Source organism: Amborella trichopoda, chromosome 7, assembly GCF_054954075.1.
Source record: "Amborella trichopoda isolate Santa Cruz 75 chromosome 7, AtrichopodaSantaCruz75HAP2 v2.0, whole genome shotgun sequence".
NCBI lineage: Eukaryota > Viridiplantae > Streptophyta > Magnoliopsida > Amborellales > Amborellaceae > Amborella > Amborella trichopoda.
In genome coordinates, this window is record NC_142342.1 from 42,935,247 (window position 1) to 42,955,624 (window position 20,378).

Here is a 20,378-nt window from a genome sequence, read left to right on the forward strand (position 1 = left end):
GTGTCCTCAACATTGGACGGTTGTCCTCTCCTGTTTGGTTTCAACTTTTTTGCGCCTTTTCCCAACGGACGGCTCAGATTTAGTTGTTGCAGTCAAAGGAGATGGTTAAGTTTGAAAGTGTTATTTCGCCTCTTCATCCACTCACCCTTCATCGATATCCCGAATCGACCGTTGGGATTCAACATCCAAACGCTTCATGAGGGCGGCCCTCGTGATCGAACCAGTGAACTTATTCGTCTGGTCTGGTCCAACCGGTGCGATCGGTCAGCTGGTTGGACCCTGGCCAATTGTCAACCCACCACCATTGTGTATACTACATTTTTGTAGGAGCATGTTGTCTCTCTTAAGCTAAAGAGGTACTTTGAGGCGGTGTCGTCGATATATGATTAGCTGCCAAACTGGTGAGGGCTGGTTTTGTGAAACCCGAGCCTAACTATAGGTCGACTCAATTGTGTTAGATTTTAAATAGATTAAAAAAATGATATATAATAATTTTAACAAATAAAATGTAATTAAAAATTATAGAAGTATACAAAAATACCATTTATACAATGATGCAACAATCGCTCTTGTACCTTATATTTAAAAATAGGTGGTGGTAAGAGTGCCATCAGATAGGTTCGAAGTTTCAATAAAAAATTTCGAGCTTTGTGACTCACCCAAAATTATTCAATTTGACATCTAATGAGTAGGAATGATTGTGACATTCTTATAACAAAAGTAAATAATATTTTTATATACAATCCCTTAAAAACGTTGCCCAACTTCATTTAATTGGTCAAAATGGTCAATATCGGCTCGACTATTGGCTAAAACTGGTCGACCATTAATTTTGACAAATTTTTTTAACAAATCTTATTTTTATCTTAAGACCAAACCTACTGAAGTACCAGTCGATGGTCTAACCAATCGGACCATCAATTCATTCCCGTCTTGATAACTATGCTTTAAGAGGAATTTTCCAATTTAAAACCATGGGATCCAACAAATATCAAATGACTATTACGTAAATAATAAAATTTTGAGGTTTAGAACACTTACATCTAATTGTCCCATAACTTAAAGGTCCAAGACATTAATTTTTGCATACAATTACAAATAACCCCTAAGAATATATTTCCTATGCAATTTACTCCCAAGTAAACTTTTTTTTTCATTTTTTACTCAAAAAATAGCTTTCATAACAAATACCCCCCAAGTTATATAAAAAGTAAAATGAATACCAAAATACCCTCTGGAAAGCATGTGATCCAGTACAAAATGGTGCCGGTCTGGCTCAAAATAAGGGCAGTCCAACACTTTGAGCATGCAGTCAGACACAAAATGGGGGCTGTCCGACACTTTGGGCATGTGGTCCGGCACAAAATGGAGGCCGTCCGGCACTTTGAGCATGTGGTCTGGCACAAAATGAGGGCGGTCCGCCACTATGAACATTTTTTCGGGGGGATATTTACTAGACAAGCTCAATTTAGGGGAAAAGTTGCTAAAAAAACCTTTTTGGTGGTAGGTTCCCTATGAAACCTCCTTTTAGGGGTTTTTTTGCAGTTTTTCCTAATTTTTACTCCTACACTATGTGAGTCTAATCGAGGTTTGGTCGTTAGATTCCGTAGGTTACATACCCAATATTTACTAGAAAAGCTCAATTTAGGGTAAAAGTTACTAAAAAAACCTTTTTGGGGTAGTATATAAGTTTTATGCTTTAGGGGATGCATTGAATTCTTGCCCATCTTTTTACAAAGATCCAAGGGCCACTTAGTAACAAGCCAACATCGCACAATAAGATATCCCCACACATGAGAAAAAAATGGGACAAAAACTATCTCCCTCTTGTTTTGAGTTTTTAGTGTCCAATTAGGGGTTGGGGCCACTTGACCTTGATCCAACCGGGTCTGAGTCTGAGTCTAGCTTGGATCCTATCAGGTTGGGTCCGGTACAGATGGAGGCCAATCCAACCCGACCCGAATATATTAATATAAGTTGTCTATTAATAATATTAATTATATAACCGCACAAGACTGGACTGGGCCAACTGCCATCTTGGGAGGAGCTGTATGAGGCGAAAGCTCCATGTATGGTTTGGAAGCCGAGTCTTTCCTGCCTAGGGACCGATATTTAAAATAATTTATATGTATTTGGTTATAGACCCGGATCCCATCGGGTTGGATATAGGTTAATTTGTCTCGACTCAAACTACGTCCGGTCGGATCCAGGTCTAACTTTCATCGATACGTACAACATGCTCCTAAGGATCTCGGGTGTAATATGGATAATTATGATTTCTTCATATCCATGGGTGATTCCAACCCTTTTGTACAAAAAGCAAATGGTCATGTTGCCTGCCTCCTAAAGGGTGAGGCTTTGGTGCATTAAGGCAACACATAGATACATTTTGGATCCAAAATTTCAAAGGATCCATCTTGACCAAAATGACCATGTATATGAAAAAGTAAGGAAATATTTAAATTAAAAAATAATTTATTTCATTTTTTCACAATTCTTTTAATATTTTCACATGGCATCGGATCTAAACCATTTATTGGAACTGCAAATAGTTATTCGGTGACTCGAAGCTTTCCATTGTAAGGGAAAGAGCTCAGGTTTAATCGGTTAGCGTTTGACAATTTATGACACTACATCGTAGGCTCAATTCCTATCAAGGGTGGAGGCTCTCTCTCCACTAACTCACCCAAAAATAACAATTCTATACAAAATTAAAAAATATACTAAAAACCTAGGTAGAATGGGGAGATTTCTAAATCTATCATGTTTCTATGAAAAACATCGAAATTGGAACCCATAAGAATTTCGTAAAAGACATCAAAATCACATATTGCAACCGATACCCTTCTAAGAATCGGTATCGGGCACAAGTGGTTTGCAAAACATTAGAAGGATCAGGCAAACTATTGAACTGGTCAAGGGTTTGGCCCCATTAAAAATGGCCCAATCACTGATAGAACTGGTTGGACGTGATTTTAGAAAAAATTAAAAATAGAATAGTTTAAAGAGAAATGATCCTATATGACCTTCTCCTACCTATGTATTCAAAAAAATATAATAGTTTAAAGATAAAACGATCCTATAGGACTTTCTCCCATCCATGTGTGTAAGACCCTAAATGATCATCATTAAATTTAGTACGGATCTATAGAAAAGTCAAGTCCCACACGTATTTGATAATTTTTTTAGATATTTATACCAACTTTAATAATGATATTTTGAGATCCTACACACATGAATACGAGAGGGTCCTATAGGATCGTTACTCTAATTTAAAATACACAATATAGTAATAATTATAACAAATTTATTGATCTGGTCAAATTGGCTAAAAATTAACTAGTTTGACTGACCATAGCTAGTCGAACATTAGTTCAATTTTAACATGGTTAACAAACGGTGTTAGTGCTACGGCTACGCCTCAATTCAATTCCCAGGGTTGACCTAAAATATCCATCCCCCTCTTAGAATCACAAAAACAAGGGTTCAAAAGGAGGCTTCATTTGCTATTATACAAAGGATGAAGTACCTACAAGCCCTAGGCTTTACGAAAACGAAATAAAGCTGTATCTCAAATCGTTATCTAAGAAGCACTTTCGGCAACGAAAATGTATATAATGGCTCTATAATCAATTTCCAAAGCTGACAAATAAAATTGAAACTCAAAAAATGTTTTAGATCTTGTGGTTATGCAAACACTTATTTTTAGGCACAAAATAAATGGCCTAGATATTTTGTTATACACTATTTTTGGATCTTAAAATCCTATTTTTTTCTCACAACCATGATGTTCAAGCATGGATTATGGATATAAAGTTTTCCAATACTTTATTTGCAAATTTCAATGAATTACGAGTTTCCAATACTTAATTGCAATTTTCAATGAAGGGTAAAGTTTATATAAGGTGTCAACCTTCTATTGTACGAGTAAGGTTTATCTACTAGAGAAAGTTTTCTATGCTAGAAAACTCTCAAATCGATCGTTTCGACCTCGAGATTCATAAACGTGAAAGAAACAAAATTTTTAATATTAAAAATTGTTTATTTTTATAAATATATTATCTGGACTGTCAATTTTTAAGAGTTTACAGTATTTATAGATCTGCTTGATCGTTGCTATTTTTGAAAATTTAAATTTCATAATTGGGGGCAACAATAGATTTTCATATCATCGTAAGGCTTTGCCGCACCAAAATTGCATGTTTGGGATGGTTTTGAGGTGAACCTTACTTCAATAGTAGAAGGTTCGCCTTACCTCACCCTACAAAGAATTATGAGGCGAGGATTTATTTGTTTTGATAGGGCTGCAGCCCTATCAAACCATTTTCCTTATATAAAATATTTGAGGGTATTGTCGTCATATTCAACCATTTACCGCGCTCTTTTTTCCCGCTAATTTATTTCATGTTTTTTTTATTTCAAAGCCCCCTGTCCAATAATTTTTTTTAAAAATTTCAAAATTTCCCCTTTGTCTCCCTTTTTTTATCTGTTTCTCATTTACTTCATTTTTATTTGTTATTTATCCAGGGCTTTAATGGAGGATGAAGCCCTAATTTGCGGGGGGAGTAGCTTCTGCAACTCAATCACAAAATGCTATTCCCTAAATATTCACAACCCCTAATCTCGGGTCACTCCCAAACGCTTGTTTCTTGCCACATTATCAAATCTAGGGGGTTTAAATTCCAAAATATTACCCTTCGAATTCGAGAAAGAAAGACCATTCTCAGAAATAAACCAGGTAATTTTGCGTGCTTTCTTCATTGTTCTTGCTCTTTCGAGGTTAAATCTATGTAATCCATTTATTGATCATTTTTTCAGTATTTCATGAAAATTTCCAGGGATTAATGGCGAGGGTGCTTCACTGCCAAAGATTTGCAATAAAAAATTAGTTAGGGCTACAAATGGTCGAATTCCAGCCCTAGAACCTGATACAAATGGCGGATTATCCAGAAAAAGGTGCCCTTCATTTGCTAGTTTGAAATTTGAATCACGCCAGCTTACTTACATATGTCATTATATGTTTTTGGATTCCATAATTCTGGACTTTGGCCTGAATATCAGCTTAAATTGGAATTTTGTGAAGGAAAAAGTTAAGACTAAATGATAAAATGGCAGTTTTATTTATTTATTTATTATTATTATTATTTTTAAAATTTTATTTGTTTTATGACGGGTTAAATTTAAGCTTATTTGAGTATAATTTGCATTTCTTTGTTTTTTATTTATATTTTTCCTTTAAGGGGCTATTGAGGTCAATTTAATCATACCACATTTAAATTTTAATCAAATTGCGGGCTTACATGTACAGAGGACATGCAGAGTTAGTCCTGAAGTAACAGATTTTATCTCTTCAATAATATTTGAGAATATGGAATATACTGATATGTATTCCTTAATTGGTGGGTTATGAATGACATTATAAACCAGTCAATGTTGTCAGGACAATATTGTGATAACATAAGTCTTTTTTCTGGGCACGGTAATTAAAATCCCATAGACCTTTTCAGTCTGTATTTCTTGCCCTTAGTTTCTCCCAGCTTAGCAAGTCTGAACTTGGACGAGTCCGACTTACTCAGATTCGCCACAGTTACTTGACTCAGCATGCTGTGGAGTCCATATGTCTCACTGGTTTCCAAGATTCATTGTTAATTATTTAAGACTCAACTAAGTCTCTGACAGACTCAGCCAAGTCGAGGTGACTGACTCAGTCTTAAGATCCTCGCGAGTCATGACCCGGGCACTTGCTTTAAAACACTAGTTTTTCTTGGCTAGTTTATTTCTTGGTTGTAGTTTATAGAACATTATCATTAACTTGGTACTCTTTATTTTGGTACAGTGTGCCTCTTTCCTCGAATAACGTTCTCTTGCCATTTTTGTATAATTCTAGAAAGGTTGTAGAACACATTTTCCTCCTCAAAGCTAAAAGGGATTTATCTGAGGAGAAAGAGAAGGATATGCTTGATTTTCTATATACATCCCAATATCACATGAATGGCATTGTGGCTATATCACTAGGTAATGTTCTTTTTCTCATTCTTTGTTAGAACTTTAAAATTCCAAAGTTTCTTTTGTGTTGGGACTGTTTTAAGATCGATTCTCAGGATAAAGTTTAGAACAAGAATGTATATATCTGTACGCATTTACAAATCTCTCTCTCTCTCTCTCTCGCCTTCTTGATCTTCATAGTGAGTGGTGGGGTTTCTTTATCATGTAGGCTCCATTTAAAACACCTTTGGTCGAGGGTACTTACACCAATAGAATATTTGTGATTTTGATCTATCTACTAACCGCTACTATCAACATATTTCAATAACGACAATGTAATAATATCAGGGCACATTCTCATATTATAATGACACTTTTTCTTAAATACATAAATTATTCAGTTCTCGGTACATTATAATACAAATAATTTTACGTTTTATGTGTATTTAACAAAAGATATATGTGATCTATGTTGTATATTCATTGTTCATTATTGTGCATCCCTTGTTCTATTGAAAAATTTATGGTCTTCCCACAGGACACATAAATATGTTGTACATAAAGATATTACATTATAATGCATATTCGGGCACAGGCATGTATATGTGTACTCTCTTAAGTATTACTTTTGATGGAGTATGTCATAACTATAATATATGTTCTTTATTACTTATGTAATAATTATTGTACAGATGCTCCCATGGTATTGGCATTTCCTGGACATCTACAGACCTATTTTTTTCCATTTGGTGAAATTTCCATGTTTCCGATGATTCTTTAGTTCATGCATTGCTGCACTCTTGAGGTGGTTGTCCAAGATTTGATATGATTATTCTCCTTATATTAAAATCTGTGATGCATACATGCTCTTTCTTTTACATGAATCTCATATAAGTAGCTTGCATATGTATTGTCCCTTTTTGATCCCCTTCCTATTTTTTAAAGTTTTTGATATGGAATTTGGAATTGTATCTCCCCTTTCACAGGTCGTATTATCAATCCCAATGCTGATAACTGCACACATGCGGTGTTCATGCGTTTCCAAAGAAGGGAAGGCCTTGAAGAGTATTATGAAAATCCTTTCCATTTAAGAGTTCTTGCAGAATATGTTATGCCTTACTGCCATGTAAGAAGTGTTCATAATTACTTTTAACCCTTAGAAACTAAAACTAAGTTTTTATTTTTGATAAAGTCATTCAGGCTTATGCATTACTGATATTTTTTTGTAGGGATATATAAATTTGGATTATGAATTTGAGGTGGAAGATGATATCCTACCAATATTCCGCAAGGGAGAGGTCTGTTTATTTTAAATTATTCACTTTAATTTTTTGAGTGTTTATTCAGTTCCCTAGTTATTGTGATTTTCAATGCAGTGATAGTCACTTGCTGCTAGTTGGGTAATCAAATGATCACTGGGCACTAAAAGTCTTAAATTGAATTAATTACCAATTATTAAACAGATCTTAAATAGGTGGAAAAAAGCCTGAGATGCCAAATTTGCATCATCAGGACATGTTAATAAATTCTTCAGATGTTCCACAATCTGGAAACAAATTGTGTCTAGCAGGTAATGAGTGTTAAATAAACTTGAGAAAAGAGTTTCTTTTTCCTCTATGACATCGGTGTCCATTGAACATCTCTCCTCTCTACCTGCTATTGACAAGTTTCATAACAGCTATGTGTTCTTGCTGTCATTCTGCTAAATCTCATTATAGTCTTGATTTGTTTGTATCCATGTTTAATATTTGTCTTGATTTGTTTGTATCCATGTTTAATATCTGTCTCAATTCTTTGTATCCATGTTTAATATTTATCCTTCCCTTTTTTTTTACTAGGACTTCGAATCTGGGGTTGAATTTCTGCTTATGATATCAGTCCTTGGCACTGCAGTAGGTCAAGCTGTGGAAGAGGCGTTGGCTGCGCTTCTCAGCCTGACGAATAACTTTGGTTCCTTGATTATACAGGCTACCCTAGGTGAGCTCTAGATAAAATATCCATGGTTTCAGGCAAAATATCTGCATCCATGATAATGTTATTAATGGCTGTGTATGAAACTTTGGTCAATTTGTCATCTGCAAGATTGCAATTCATTCATATTTATTTACCTGCATAGATACATTTTGTGCATACATTTGTTATCAGCTTAAATCTTTCTTTTTCATCAGGTTAATTCTTTCTTAAGGTGGTCTATATAGCGTCCTGTATTAATGGCCGTAAATGAAACTTTGGTCAATTTGCCATCTGCAAGATTGCAATTCTTTCATATTTATATACCTGCACAGATACATTTTGTGCATACATTTGTCATCAGCTTAAATCTTTCTTTTTCATCCGCTTAATTCTTTCTTAGGGTGGTCTATATAATGTCCTGTATTAGGTGTGTAGGTTTGAAGCTTCCATATTTTCCTTATATCTCTCTGTCTTATCCAATTACCCACCTAAAAAATGTATCCATAAGGTTTAGGTTCTGTTAGGGGTTTGACTGAGGAAACATAAAAATATAGTGAGGTTTGACACTTTGGCTGAATTCGATCTTGGAAGACACTGTGCCTTCTATTTTTATGCACACTGGTAGCCAAAACAAAGGACAGAGTAAACTATGTTATATGGGTTCTTCTGTTTGGGTACCATAGCTGTGTTGGACACAACCTACCAGTTCATATTCTTTTGGATTCTTCTTATTTATTAGCCATTGATAAGATTAATTTAGAGACTTGATTTCTTTTTTTGAGTGAACACGTTAACTTTGAAAGTGACTTTCAAAATATCTACGAATTCAGCCAATTAAGATATAATTGATTATCTCTTGTTCATCATCATGAAATAGAATACTAGTAAATTGTGGTTAGATTTGGTTGTCTCTTCATAAGATGGTCATCGTGTTGAATCATCTTGCATGAGGAATCTGACACCCCATGCTTGTATCAGATATTACTCTCATCCCATCTCGATGCAAATAGCAAGTAAACATAGTGAACTTGCTAGTAATTGGCCCTTGATTGCCCATTGACAATGACATGCTCTCAGTTCTGAATCCTTTGCCATCATGAGTTTTTTTAGTCTTGGTTAGTTTCAAAATTTAGATCTGGTGTTTTTTTTTTGTGGTAGTTTAGTGCTAGGAATTGAACTTGAGATGTAGTGGTGCTGACATCAATTGCTAACTACTTAACCCCAAGCCTGATACCTAAAAGGAAATTGTGGATCTGCTTATTAAATTAAGGGAAGGTATGCCATTCACTTAGTGTAGGAAAAATCGAACCAGAACAGTTAACCGGACATGGGGCCAGAAGTAGTTCAACCGGCTTAAGCGGTAAATTAGTTACTTCAACCGGCCTAACTGCGCAAGTCCCGGGAGGTCAAAAAAGTGTTAAAAAAATAAAAAAAATACAAAAAAAATCTAATAAAATATGGAAGTATGTTTAAAGCATGCTTAAACAAAGCACATCCAAATGAAGTTGAAGTTAATAAAAAAATAGACTTTAAAGAATCAATTTGTGCCCAGAGGTATTTTGAAATTTTTCAAAAAAGATGGAAAAAAATGTAAAAGTCAGCATTAATGGCCAATAAAACCTATGCCAAAATGATGAAAAACGTTAAAAAATGCTTTACAAACAAAATCCCTTATTTTTTGAGATTTTATATAATTTTTTTCAATTTTTTTAAAAATATCTGGCAGGTTCGCCAAAACCGGCTGAAACCGGAACAGGCCAGTGGTTTCAAATTAACTGGGCTAACCGGGCCGTTAGAATTTGAACTGCCTGATTTTTCCTACACTGCATACATTCCTTGTGTATGGTGTATTTTACACAACCAAGCATCCACCATCCGTTCTCAGCAATGGATGGGGGAGATTAACAGTCTCTAGTGAATGCCCATCATCAAGAACTTTTGACGCTTAGAATGGATCTCCTGTCTGTGTACCTATTGGCATATATCATATATGAGTTGTATACGAGTATCTTCTGACTTGTGCATTCAAGAAAATCCTTCCAAGTAAAATTTAGTAGCTACTCGGAATTGAAAAGAAAAATATTTTAAGTCGTAAGGAAAATCCAGGAATTGTATGTGGGTCTTTCTATTTACCTTTACATGGGAATATGGGTAATAGTCATTTCTTCATTGATATATACATATGTAACGCTACGCACTTTGATATTGTGAATGTATATGCCTGTTTTACTCTTTGTTCTTATCATGTACCTCTGAACGTAAGGGTATAACATTTTGATTCTTAACTTCTCAATTCAGGCTCAAACTTCAACCTTAATGATAGGGACTACACTCATGGTGCAGTCATGCGGTTCCCATCATGTAAGTTATGTTTCCGTTTTATGCAATAAAAGTTTTCTAAGTTTTCATTGGGCAATAATTCCTTAAGTTCTTTCTACAGTGGATGCTTTGGAGAAGTTTACAAGTAGCTTTGAGTACAAAGATGTGAGTAACCTCTTCGTACTTCAGTTCTGCTTTCCTATTAGCATTGAAGTTTTTAATGTTCCAGAATATATGAGTTCCTTATTAAAATAATTAAAAATATCATTTAAGGGGCCATAACCCTTTATGAAATCATTAAGGGGTTAAAAAGATCCCAATTATTGTTAGATGGTTTACTCTTTAATTTTCATTTCACTCAAATACCACTTAAGAAATTATATTCACAAATGCCTATTAGGAAGGGTATTTAGTAATTTGACCTTACCCCTAAACAAGCTGAGATATTTTTGCTATTTGGTTGGGGCATCTCAGGTGGATCAAATTACTAAAACACTTCTGCTTGTTTAGGGTCTCAAGTCAAAACTTTCAATACGGGCAACTTGGGCATATTTTGGAAGATATTTTTTAAGGAGATACCTGAATGAATTTGAAACTAAAAGGCAAACGCTTTAATGTTAACCCCTTAATGATTTTGTTAAGAGATTATGGCCCCTTAAATAATATGTTCCCTATTTTATAAATAAACCGTCTTCTTTTAATCTTGGAAAACATGTTTTGGCTTCTTGGCCTTATGTTAAGGCTATAAAGGCCGAAGCGTTATGTTTTTTAACGATGAAGTTTCTACAAGGCATAGGCTTTATGAAAACCAAATAAAATCTCACCTCAAATCCTTGTCTTGAAAGCACTGTAAGCAACATAACATAATGGCTCTGAAATCAGTTTCCAACACCGAAAATAAAATTTGAAACTAAAAAAATGTACAGACCTTGCTGATCTTTGAGCATTGAATTTAGGATGAAATGGATGGTCTAGACAATTTGTTAAAATATATACTATTTTTGAAATCCCAAATTTTTTTACAACCATAATATTGAAGCCGAGATGATTGATGTAAAGGTTTTCTAATGCTTGAATTGCAATTTTTAATGAGTTATGAGGTCAGGCTTTACTTACTTTGATAGGGCTGCAGCCCTATCAAACTATTTTATGTTTTTTAATTGAGAACACACATTGACACATGAGAACGAGAGATTTTCCTCTCACATTTTCACCATGATTGGTATTGTATTTGTCTGGTTCAATTACAATTTGAGTATACAGGTTATGATTTAGTCAAATGGCTTGCAAGGTCGCATCATGCTATTACAATTCATGAATCTAAAAAATTTCAGATATGGAGGCAAAAATTTCAACCAATTACAGGAAAAGCCCTCGTTGTGTATTATGCTGTTGATCCAATTGGTACCCAAATCATGTAAGCTCTCTCAGCCTTGGTGTGGCTCCTTCCCCATCTACTTAAGGTAATTCAAAGCCTTGTATGCATAAATATACATGCACACATGTATGAAACTTTGTACACACATTCACACAGTGCAGTCATGAATTCATGTAAATATGCTAGTTACTAATAGGTGCATTAGGGGCGGATTAATACCTCCTAATGTCTATATCTCTCTCTCTCTTTCTCATATGGTCACACACCTAAGCTTATTACAATATAATGGAGACCATCAAACAACATACAACTCATTATCATTATCAGTGGATTATCATTGATACCAAGCACATCCAATACACCCTTAATGGCTTCACGAAATGATATTAGTTTTTCATTTTCAACTGCAATGTATTTGGATTCATATAATCATTATGCCACTCGGGTGCACAAGATTTTCTAGTAGAGCGCTTAGGGAAAAAATGCACAACTATATGTTAATGGACATTTGGTTATTCATCTTCATTTCCTTGTTTGTCATGCTCTTCACCAAGATTAATGACTGTATCCTTAAAGGCATGGTTGCACTTAGAGGTATTTCAAGGTGGCTTTATAACTCTTGACTCTTGTCTCACACTTCTTGATCATTGTCTTCTCCCTTCATACCTTTTGGCAATATGATAAATTCATTCAATGAACATTTTGGCTTGTTATTATTTTTTGATTACTTGGATCCCATAATCGGTATTCCTTTGTACCCTGACTATACCCCACAATGACGCACCTCTTTGACCTTGGATCCAACATATTTCTTTGATAACTTGGAATAAATGCATAAATAGTATAAGAAGTTTTTTTTTTTTTTAAAACCAGAGTAATAACTGGGAGTTCTATACCATACTTCATTAGGAGTTTTATTCCCCAATGCTCTCGAATGTGACGACTTGATGAGATAGCAAGCCATTGATACAACTATTGCCCCTAACTCTTGTTCTAGACTGGCATTGCTCGACATGCACCATGTGTACTCAATCAAAGTATGATTCATCATCCTCTTGACAATACAATTGTGCTGAGGATTGGAGGTACTTGTATAATTCCCAGTAATTCCCTTGGCACATGTGTAGCATCTTTAATCATCCAAATCATCCCATCAAATATTCTTAGACAAACCAAACCCATTCCAACCAATTTGCCTGTTCATATGGCTCATATGAGACAAAGCATGTTATATGTGGGCACACATGATGGGTGATTCTAGTGTTAAGGATCCAATTTTTATACAACATAGGATTCTAAGCTATTATCAATACTTCATTTTTGATGAATTCAGATTTCGACTCTTCAATTTGATTAGCTTCATTCTTAGATTCTCTTTGCCTTTCACCTCCTGCATTAGAATATTTTGAGAAATCTACTTCTTTCCCTTCAAAATAGTTTTTCCTTATATGACTTGGCTTCTCACAAAATTGACATACATTCTTGTCATTAGGCACCCTTGACTTTCACCCAAATTTTGACTTGCTTCTTGAATAATTTCTTGATAGGCCACTTTGTTCATTCGATCCACCCTTTGCCACAAATGTTTCTGTCGTTAATTATGCCAAACTATGCAAAGATAATTTCTTTCAAAGTTCATCAACAAGGAGAGCTCTACAAGCCAAGCATAAATCGATGGTATTATATTTTACTATAACTCAATATAGTGACAAGATTATCAAGTAACATGACTACATTATCCTTGTCCTTTTTTCACTTCAATACCTTCAAGTTTACAAATGATATCCTTAAACTCATTCAAGTGTTTTGACAATTTTGCATGCTCTTTCATCAAGGAATACGAAAAGAAAGTTAAGTATGCGAGAGATTTTGTTTGATACATTTTTTTTGAGTTTCCCTATAATTCTTTTACCCTTGTTCCCAACCAACAATGCTAAACTATATTTTATTTGTTAAACACAAGAGAGTAGTTTCAAACACTTATATATCAAGTTCATCCTAATCATCTTCGGTCATAGTTGCCATTTATCTTTTCCAAGTAATGCATTGTATTGCTCTTGTTGTATCAATAAATCTTGTCCTTTTTGGTTTCTAACTCAAAAATCTTTTTCTCATCAAACATTTTGACATTATGACTTGCGATTTTCCCGAAATTGTAACACAATCCTTGAGTTTTGATACCAATTGTTGGCAGACATGAACAACTTAGATTCCTACTTGATGAGGTGAGTTTCCCAAAATAACAAAACGTACACTTCTAAAGCAACTACCAGTCAATAGCATTTTAATTTAAAAAAACAAGATGCCCACGAACAATAATATATGCTATAGATTGGAAAAATATTATAAAAACAAAAAGCAAATGAAATGGGAATCCTAAAACCACTACACAATACAAAACCAAAAAAGTGCACACCAAATTTACATGGTTCACCGAAAATTGGCTATATTTATGTACAATAAACAAGGTTGAATTCAGTATTAGAGTGAGAAATTACAAGTTTTGTGGGTCTTATGGAGATTTTTTTTTTTGGGTAGATCAGTGGGGAATACAGGCTTCTACCCGATTTTAGAAATAATTAGCGGTTTTCGAATGCGCTAGTGAGAATAGAAAACTAAACCAGCTGAGGCTCAAGTGGTATTACCACCATGACCTCAACCCCATTTTCGGGTCTTATAGAGATTACTTCACAATGGGAAAGAAAGCTTAAATTGATTTTCCTTGCGACATTAACATCATAAATGGACTCATTTCCTTGACAACATTGACCAGTTCCGTTGCCTCAAGGGAACACCGATAAATTCAGCCCAATACTTTTTTTTGAGAAACTAATTGTGACATTTTTAAATTCAGCCCAATATAATGGCATAACAATGCCTATGATTTGCCCATACATGAGTAGAGCGCCCAATCTCTCTTTATTATAAAACTCCACCTCTTCAATATATTTTCTCTACAAAATAGCTTTTAAAAGCCCCAACTGAAAGTAATTTTATTTTGATAAAAAATGCCCCCAAGCGCCATTGAGGTAGGGGTGGCAATGGATCCGACCCGAGACCTGAGATTGGAGGGGGTCCAAAAATTGGACCCGGCGGGTTGGGTCTGGGTCTAAATCTTGGACCTGAACACTATTTAGGTCTCAGTCTGATCCGGGTCTAAGTCTGCTAATATTTTTTGGGTCTTAATTTGATATGAAATATATTTAAATATAACTAAATACAAAGATATTTTAATTTTTGGGTTGGGTCCAATTGGGCTCGAGTCCCACATTATATTTAGGTTCTAGGTCCAATGAATTCGAGTTTGGGTCCCATATCATTTTTTTCGAGCCTGGTCGTATCGGACCGACCTGCCTGCATTGAGGGTGAATTTGGATCATAGACCCAACAACTTCTGCCTTAAAAGCTAATGCGGTAAGACATGTCGGCACGCTTATTATATTATAAAAAATAAGAGATGTTAATGTATTTAACAAGAAAAAAGTTATATATGGTTGCAACCTTAAAATGTAGAATTACAGATCCACTTCAAAAATCAATTGAAGAATGTTGTTTTAATGTTGAAAAACCCTCTAATTGATCATCTCGACATCGAGATGTATGAATATGAAAAAAAAGAAAAAAGAATATTTAGACTGTCTATTTTCAAAATTTTCATATATTTATAGATCTACTTGATTTTGACCATTTTTTAAGTTTAAACTTTTATAATTACATATGAAAATAAATTTTGAGATAATCCTAAGAATTTTTTACACCAAAATTACATGTTACAATAAAATTTGGAGGTGCGCCTTAATTGGATTGTTTAAGGTTGCAACCTTATAGAAACCGCACCGGTGCAGTTTGCATAGAGCCAAGGCTCTAAACAATCAAAGTAGAGCTTACCTTTAAATAGTATCAAGAAATGTGGTTTGAACATTGAAACTCTTTGTAATAGCCCTACAATATATTTTTATCTCTAATTATAAAATTTAAAGCTTGAAAAATAGTGTACATCAAGCATATCTATAAAAGCTTGAAAATCTTGAAATTTGACAGTCCAAAATTGTAATGCAGGATGCGCTATTTCCAAAACTTGAAATCCATTTTTTTCTTATGTACATATATCTTGATGTCGAGATGATCAATTTGAAGATATTTGGATATCAAAACAACTTTTTCTAGTGAAAATTTTAATGTAGGCTCTAATTTGATTGTTTAGAGCCTTGGCTCTATATAAGCTTTTCTCTTTAACAAACAGTTCATATTTATTAGACATAAATATGATTGGCATACGAGATGAAATTAGCATTTGGGATGGGTTACTTTTTGTCTTTTGTCTAGGGCGATCACAAAAATGACGAAGTTATATGTGCTAACATTGTGCACAGCACTGTTTAGGATATTATATGTTATTTAGTGCTTTGAGGAGAAGTATTTGGTGGTTGTTTTTGAAGGATTTAGCACTTAAAACACATTCTATGTCACAGTAAATTTATTTTCACTATTTCTATTAATCCATGAATTTTGAGTTCGAAAAAACCAATAGAGGTTTGATGGCTTTTAAAAAAGGGAAAAAGTTTATACAAAGCATGAACATTATACTATACAAGCAAGCTGCACTTCAAAAACCTATTACTAAAAGTTTGGATGCTCAAAAACCCTCGACTCGATCATCTCGACCTCGAGATGTATGGATATGAAAAAACAATTTTGCAGTCTTAAAAATATATAATAATATATTATTTAGACTGTCCATTTACAAGCTTTTTATATAGTTATGAGTTTGCTCGAGCTACAATATTTTTAGAGTTTTGAATTTTATAATTAGCTTAAAAAATAGATTTTGGACCATCATAAGAGCTTCCGAAATATAAAATTGTATCTTTCGTTTTAAAAATCAAATGAATTATTAAAAAAGTTCAAAATAGATTACTTCTAATACACAATATATTTCTCTTTTCAAATTCAAAACTCATGATTGTGATAGATTAACAAAATTTTGCCTCTAGCCCAAGATCGATATTAGAAACGTTGGTTCACTTCTAACTTGGATATTAGGAGGGTGGATTCACTCGGAACAATTGCATTATAGAATGCATCTAAACCATAACTTATAATTTATGGAAAACGTTTATACAAGGAAAGGCCCTAAACAGTAATTAAGATGCACTTCAAAATTTCACTAAAAGAGGTTGAGGTTGTTTTGATGCTCACAAACCCTTAATTAGATATGTTGAATTCGGTACTATCCAAAATCACTTATATAAGTAAATTCCATATTGTGTGGGATTGAAACTGATATTGAAAAGTTTACTAAAGAAATAAAAATTCAAAAAGATTAGGACTCTTGGATATATCTCTTGATTCGTGAGATATATGTAACCCTTATGAAGTTTCCTATTTAGTGTGGACTCTTAATCTTATATATATTGGATAAAAGATGAAAGACTAGGTGTACTTTATTTGGGTTACCATATGGGAAATATGACTTCATCTAGAGAGAGAGGGGGAAAGGACTTCCTGTGCATGCCTCCCTTTAAAGAGAAAAGAATCTCTCCTCCTCATAAAGAGAAAAAAGTCTCTCCATGGATGTGCCTCTTGTAGATTGAGAGGCTGGTTTCTTGTAGAGAAGCGGTTCTGATGAAGATTTTGGGTAGTTTTCCCTTTTAATGAGAGGTTGTGCGATGCCGGTTTCTTGTAAAAGAGCAGTTCCTATGAAGATTTTGGATGGTTTCCCCTTTTAGTGAGAGAAGAGAAAGTCTTGGTTGCTTTTAAGGGTCTCTTCCTGGATAGCTGTTTAGCTGTGGAATAGAGATGGGTCTTTTCCTGAACAATGGCTTACCTATCAAATAGCGATGAGAGTGGATAGCTATTTAGCTATGGAATAGAGATTGATCTTCTTGAACAATGACTTAGCTGTGGAATAGAGATAAGACATTGACGGGTCGTGCTGATTAGGAATGCGGGTCTAAAAGGATTTGCTCGACTAGTTTTTGTCGAGAGTTAAAAGGTAACTCTATGTCCCAAAATATGTGATGTAACTTTCATTGGCATAATGGATTTAGTTTGCCGTGCCCCGTAGATGTAGCCATCTTGGGGTGAACCACGTAAATCTTTGTGTTCTTGTGGTGGGTGTGTTTCATGTTATATTTATTGTATTATGGTTAGTGCTCTCTTCTATTTTGTTTCTATTTGGATAAGTACACGATCATGGTGGAATCCAACTTTAGAATTCGTGTTTCCGCATCTAAGAGGGTTCTTAAATTCTAACAAGATCAACTCGACTTCAAGATGTGTGGATATAAGAAAAAATAGATTTCAAGCATTTTGTGATGTATCATCTAGATTGTCAATTTTCAAGATTTTCAAGTTTTTATAGATCAGTTTGATTCACACTATTTTTTAATCTTTAAATTTCATAACACACCTTACTTTGGTTGTTTGCTTCAGCCTTATAAAACCACCCTCTATATGTCACTAAAATGTTAGTATTTTTTACGTTATACTATGCATATAAGATGCTCTTAAAAAATATATACAAAAGGTTGTTTCGATGTCAAAAAAAATCTTACAATGGATCATCTCAAACTCAAGATGTATGTTTATTTTAAAAAAAAATTTTAATTTCTAAAATAATACATCTTGTAACATATTATCCAAACTGTCAATTTTCATAAAAAGTTATGTCATCATAACTACATTTTTTTGCTAAGATTAAGAGGTGCACCTTACTTTGATTAATGTTGACCCCTTCCACCAACCGCTTTCATGTTTTTCCATATTGTGGTTGTTGCCCTTGACCTCGGGAATAACAGACTATGCCAACCTATAAATGATTTACATGGCTAGAGCGTAGGGGTCTTTTCTGCTATAAATGATTTACAAGGCTACAGCGTAGGGGTCTTTTCTACACCACAATAAATGATCCACAAAATCACCCTATTAGTCTTTGTCCAGCATTTATTTGAGAAACTTTTAGGAACTCTCTTTGGAATCATGTGGTCATTGAAATTGCAGATTTTATTGCAGTAGGATAAACATGAAAGTATATTAAGAAATAAATTAAAGGAATAGGTTTCTATGTTTCTCCAACTGTATAGAAGTTCTATACTTCTCCCCAATCCAGCCGTTCAATTTAGAGAACTTCTCTCTAATCCAGCCGTTCAATTTAGATCAATAAGTCATTGAATGTTTGATCCATATCTGACGCCTTAGAGTATTTTATTTTTAGTTTTTATTTCACAAATTATATGAATATGAAATTTGGTATGTGGCATTATCTCAACAGGGTGCACATAAAAAATATAAAAAAAATACTTTCAAAAAAATAAAATGAGCAAATGCTTTCATGGGTATTTTGATCATTTTATTTTATGATATATATTTTATATTATTTGCAGGTTCGAGTTTAAAAGAGGAGTGGATGCTCAAAATTTGGTGTTAAAATGTTTTTGTAGAAAAATAAAATAAAAGTAAAATAGTGTAGAGGCGTGACATTGTAATGAATCATTCTTAGCTTTTCATTTACATCTCATGGATAGATAAAGGAAAGTATAAGAAGTATAGCAAGCTTGCCCTAAATTAAAAACATTGTGTCTATTTTTTTTGTTAATGAGTTGGTTTGGAATTTGAAGTTCAAAACTAGGGATATTTTGAGAAAAAAAAAACAAAAAATGTAAAATATAAGGAATAGGATTTTCGGCATGATTTTCAACATGGACATGAAACTTGATCTCAAGAATATCGTGTTTGATAAGAACAAGATGAAAGTCACCTCCTTCACCTTCATTACCTTGATCTCCAACATTGTTATCCAAATTTCATTCACACTGAAGCTGAGCAAACTTCTGCGTAAGCTTTTCTACTCTATCAGCTAAAGGCATGAGTTTTTCTACTTTCTCCACTAGGGCTTGAACTTTTTGAGTCAACAATCACAACTCTACTCAGATCGGTTCAAATATTTGATGTTCAAGAGCCAACTCTACTCAGATCGGACGATTGAAAGTGGGCCACATATAAAGATTTTCCCTTCTTTAATACTTCTATAGATTGTTAAACCGAACACTTCCTTCTTTTAATTCTTCCTTAGATGGTTAAGGAATTGTATACAATGCGAGTATTTACTTTTGATATAAAGAGATGAATTGTATACAATGTGAGTATTTACTTTTGATATAAAGAGATAATAATTATTATTGACTGTTAAATTTAAAATTGGGTAGTTGAGGATGTGTCATCAGCCACAAATCTAAAATAAAAATTTTCAAATAGTATGGCATATTTTCATCTATTGGATTTCACACCTAATAGCTAAAAGTGACTGTAATCTTTTTGTTAAAAATAAATTATCTCACAATATATAATCCCGATAGTTGAATCCAACACTTTTTTTTTTTTTTTTTAATACTTCCATAGATGGTTCAACCCAACATGGGGGCAGGGGTGGCAATGGACTTGGGACCCGAGGGGTAGACCCGATCTAGGTTCGGGTATGGTTCCCAGAATTGGATCCAACGGGTTGGGTCTAGGTCCAAATCCTGGACTTGAATACTCTTTGGGTTTGGATCCAATTGTGTCCAGGTCTCGATTTGGGTCCCCCACTATATTTTTGGCCAAGTCCTGATCCTATGAATTTAGGTTTAGGTCCCATATCATTTTTTAAGTCTGGGTTTGGTCGCACCCAGACCTGACCCGACCCATTGCGGATCATGAATATGAGAGAGAAGAAACCAAGATCGGGGATGCGAGGCAAAATGAC

General features: G+C 34.2%; 1 protein-coding gene across 9 annotated transcripts; it reads left to right on the forward strand.

The window, feature by feature from the left end:
* Positions 1-4,345: 4,345 nt before the first annotated feature.
* LOC18422918 (Stress responsive alpha-beta barrel domain protein) lies at positions 4,346-19,827 on the forward strand. 9 transcript variants are annotated; one of them, XM_088871501.1, is made up of 10 exons: positions 4,346-4,738; positions 4,839-4,956; positions 5,837-6,015; positions 6,972-7,111; positions 7,215-7,283; positions 7,824-7,962; positions 10,237-10,299; positions 10,379-10,422; positions 11,592-11,720; positions 19,021-19,827. In XM_088871501.1, the coding sequence occupies exons 1-9, from the start codon at positions 4,591-4,593 to the stop codon at positions 11,676-11,678; spliced, it is 987 nt and encodes a 328-aa protein (XP_088727627.1). In that variant the 5' UTR covers positions 4,346-4,590; the 3' UTR covers positions 11,679-11,720; positions 19,021-19,827. The 9 variants fall into 9 exon arrangements, with proteins under 9 accessions (XP_088727627.1, XP_020527703.1, XP_020527700.1 ...); XM_020672044.2 differs by having other exon boundaries at positions 19,528-19,827; XM_020672041.2 differs by having other exon boundaries at positions 11,592-11,674; positions 19,528-19,827.
* Positions 19,828-20,378: the final 551 nt, after the last annotated feature.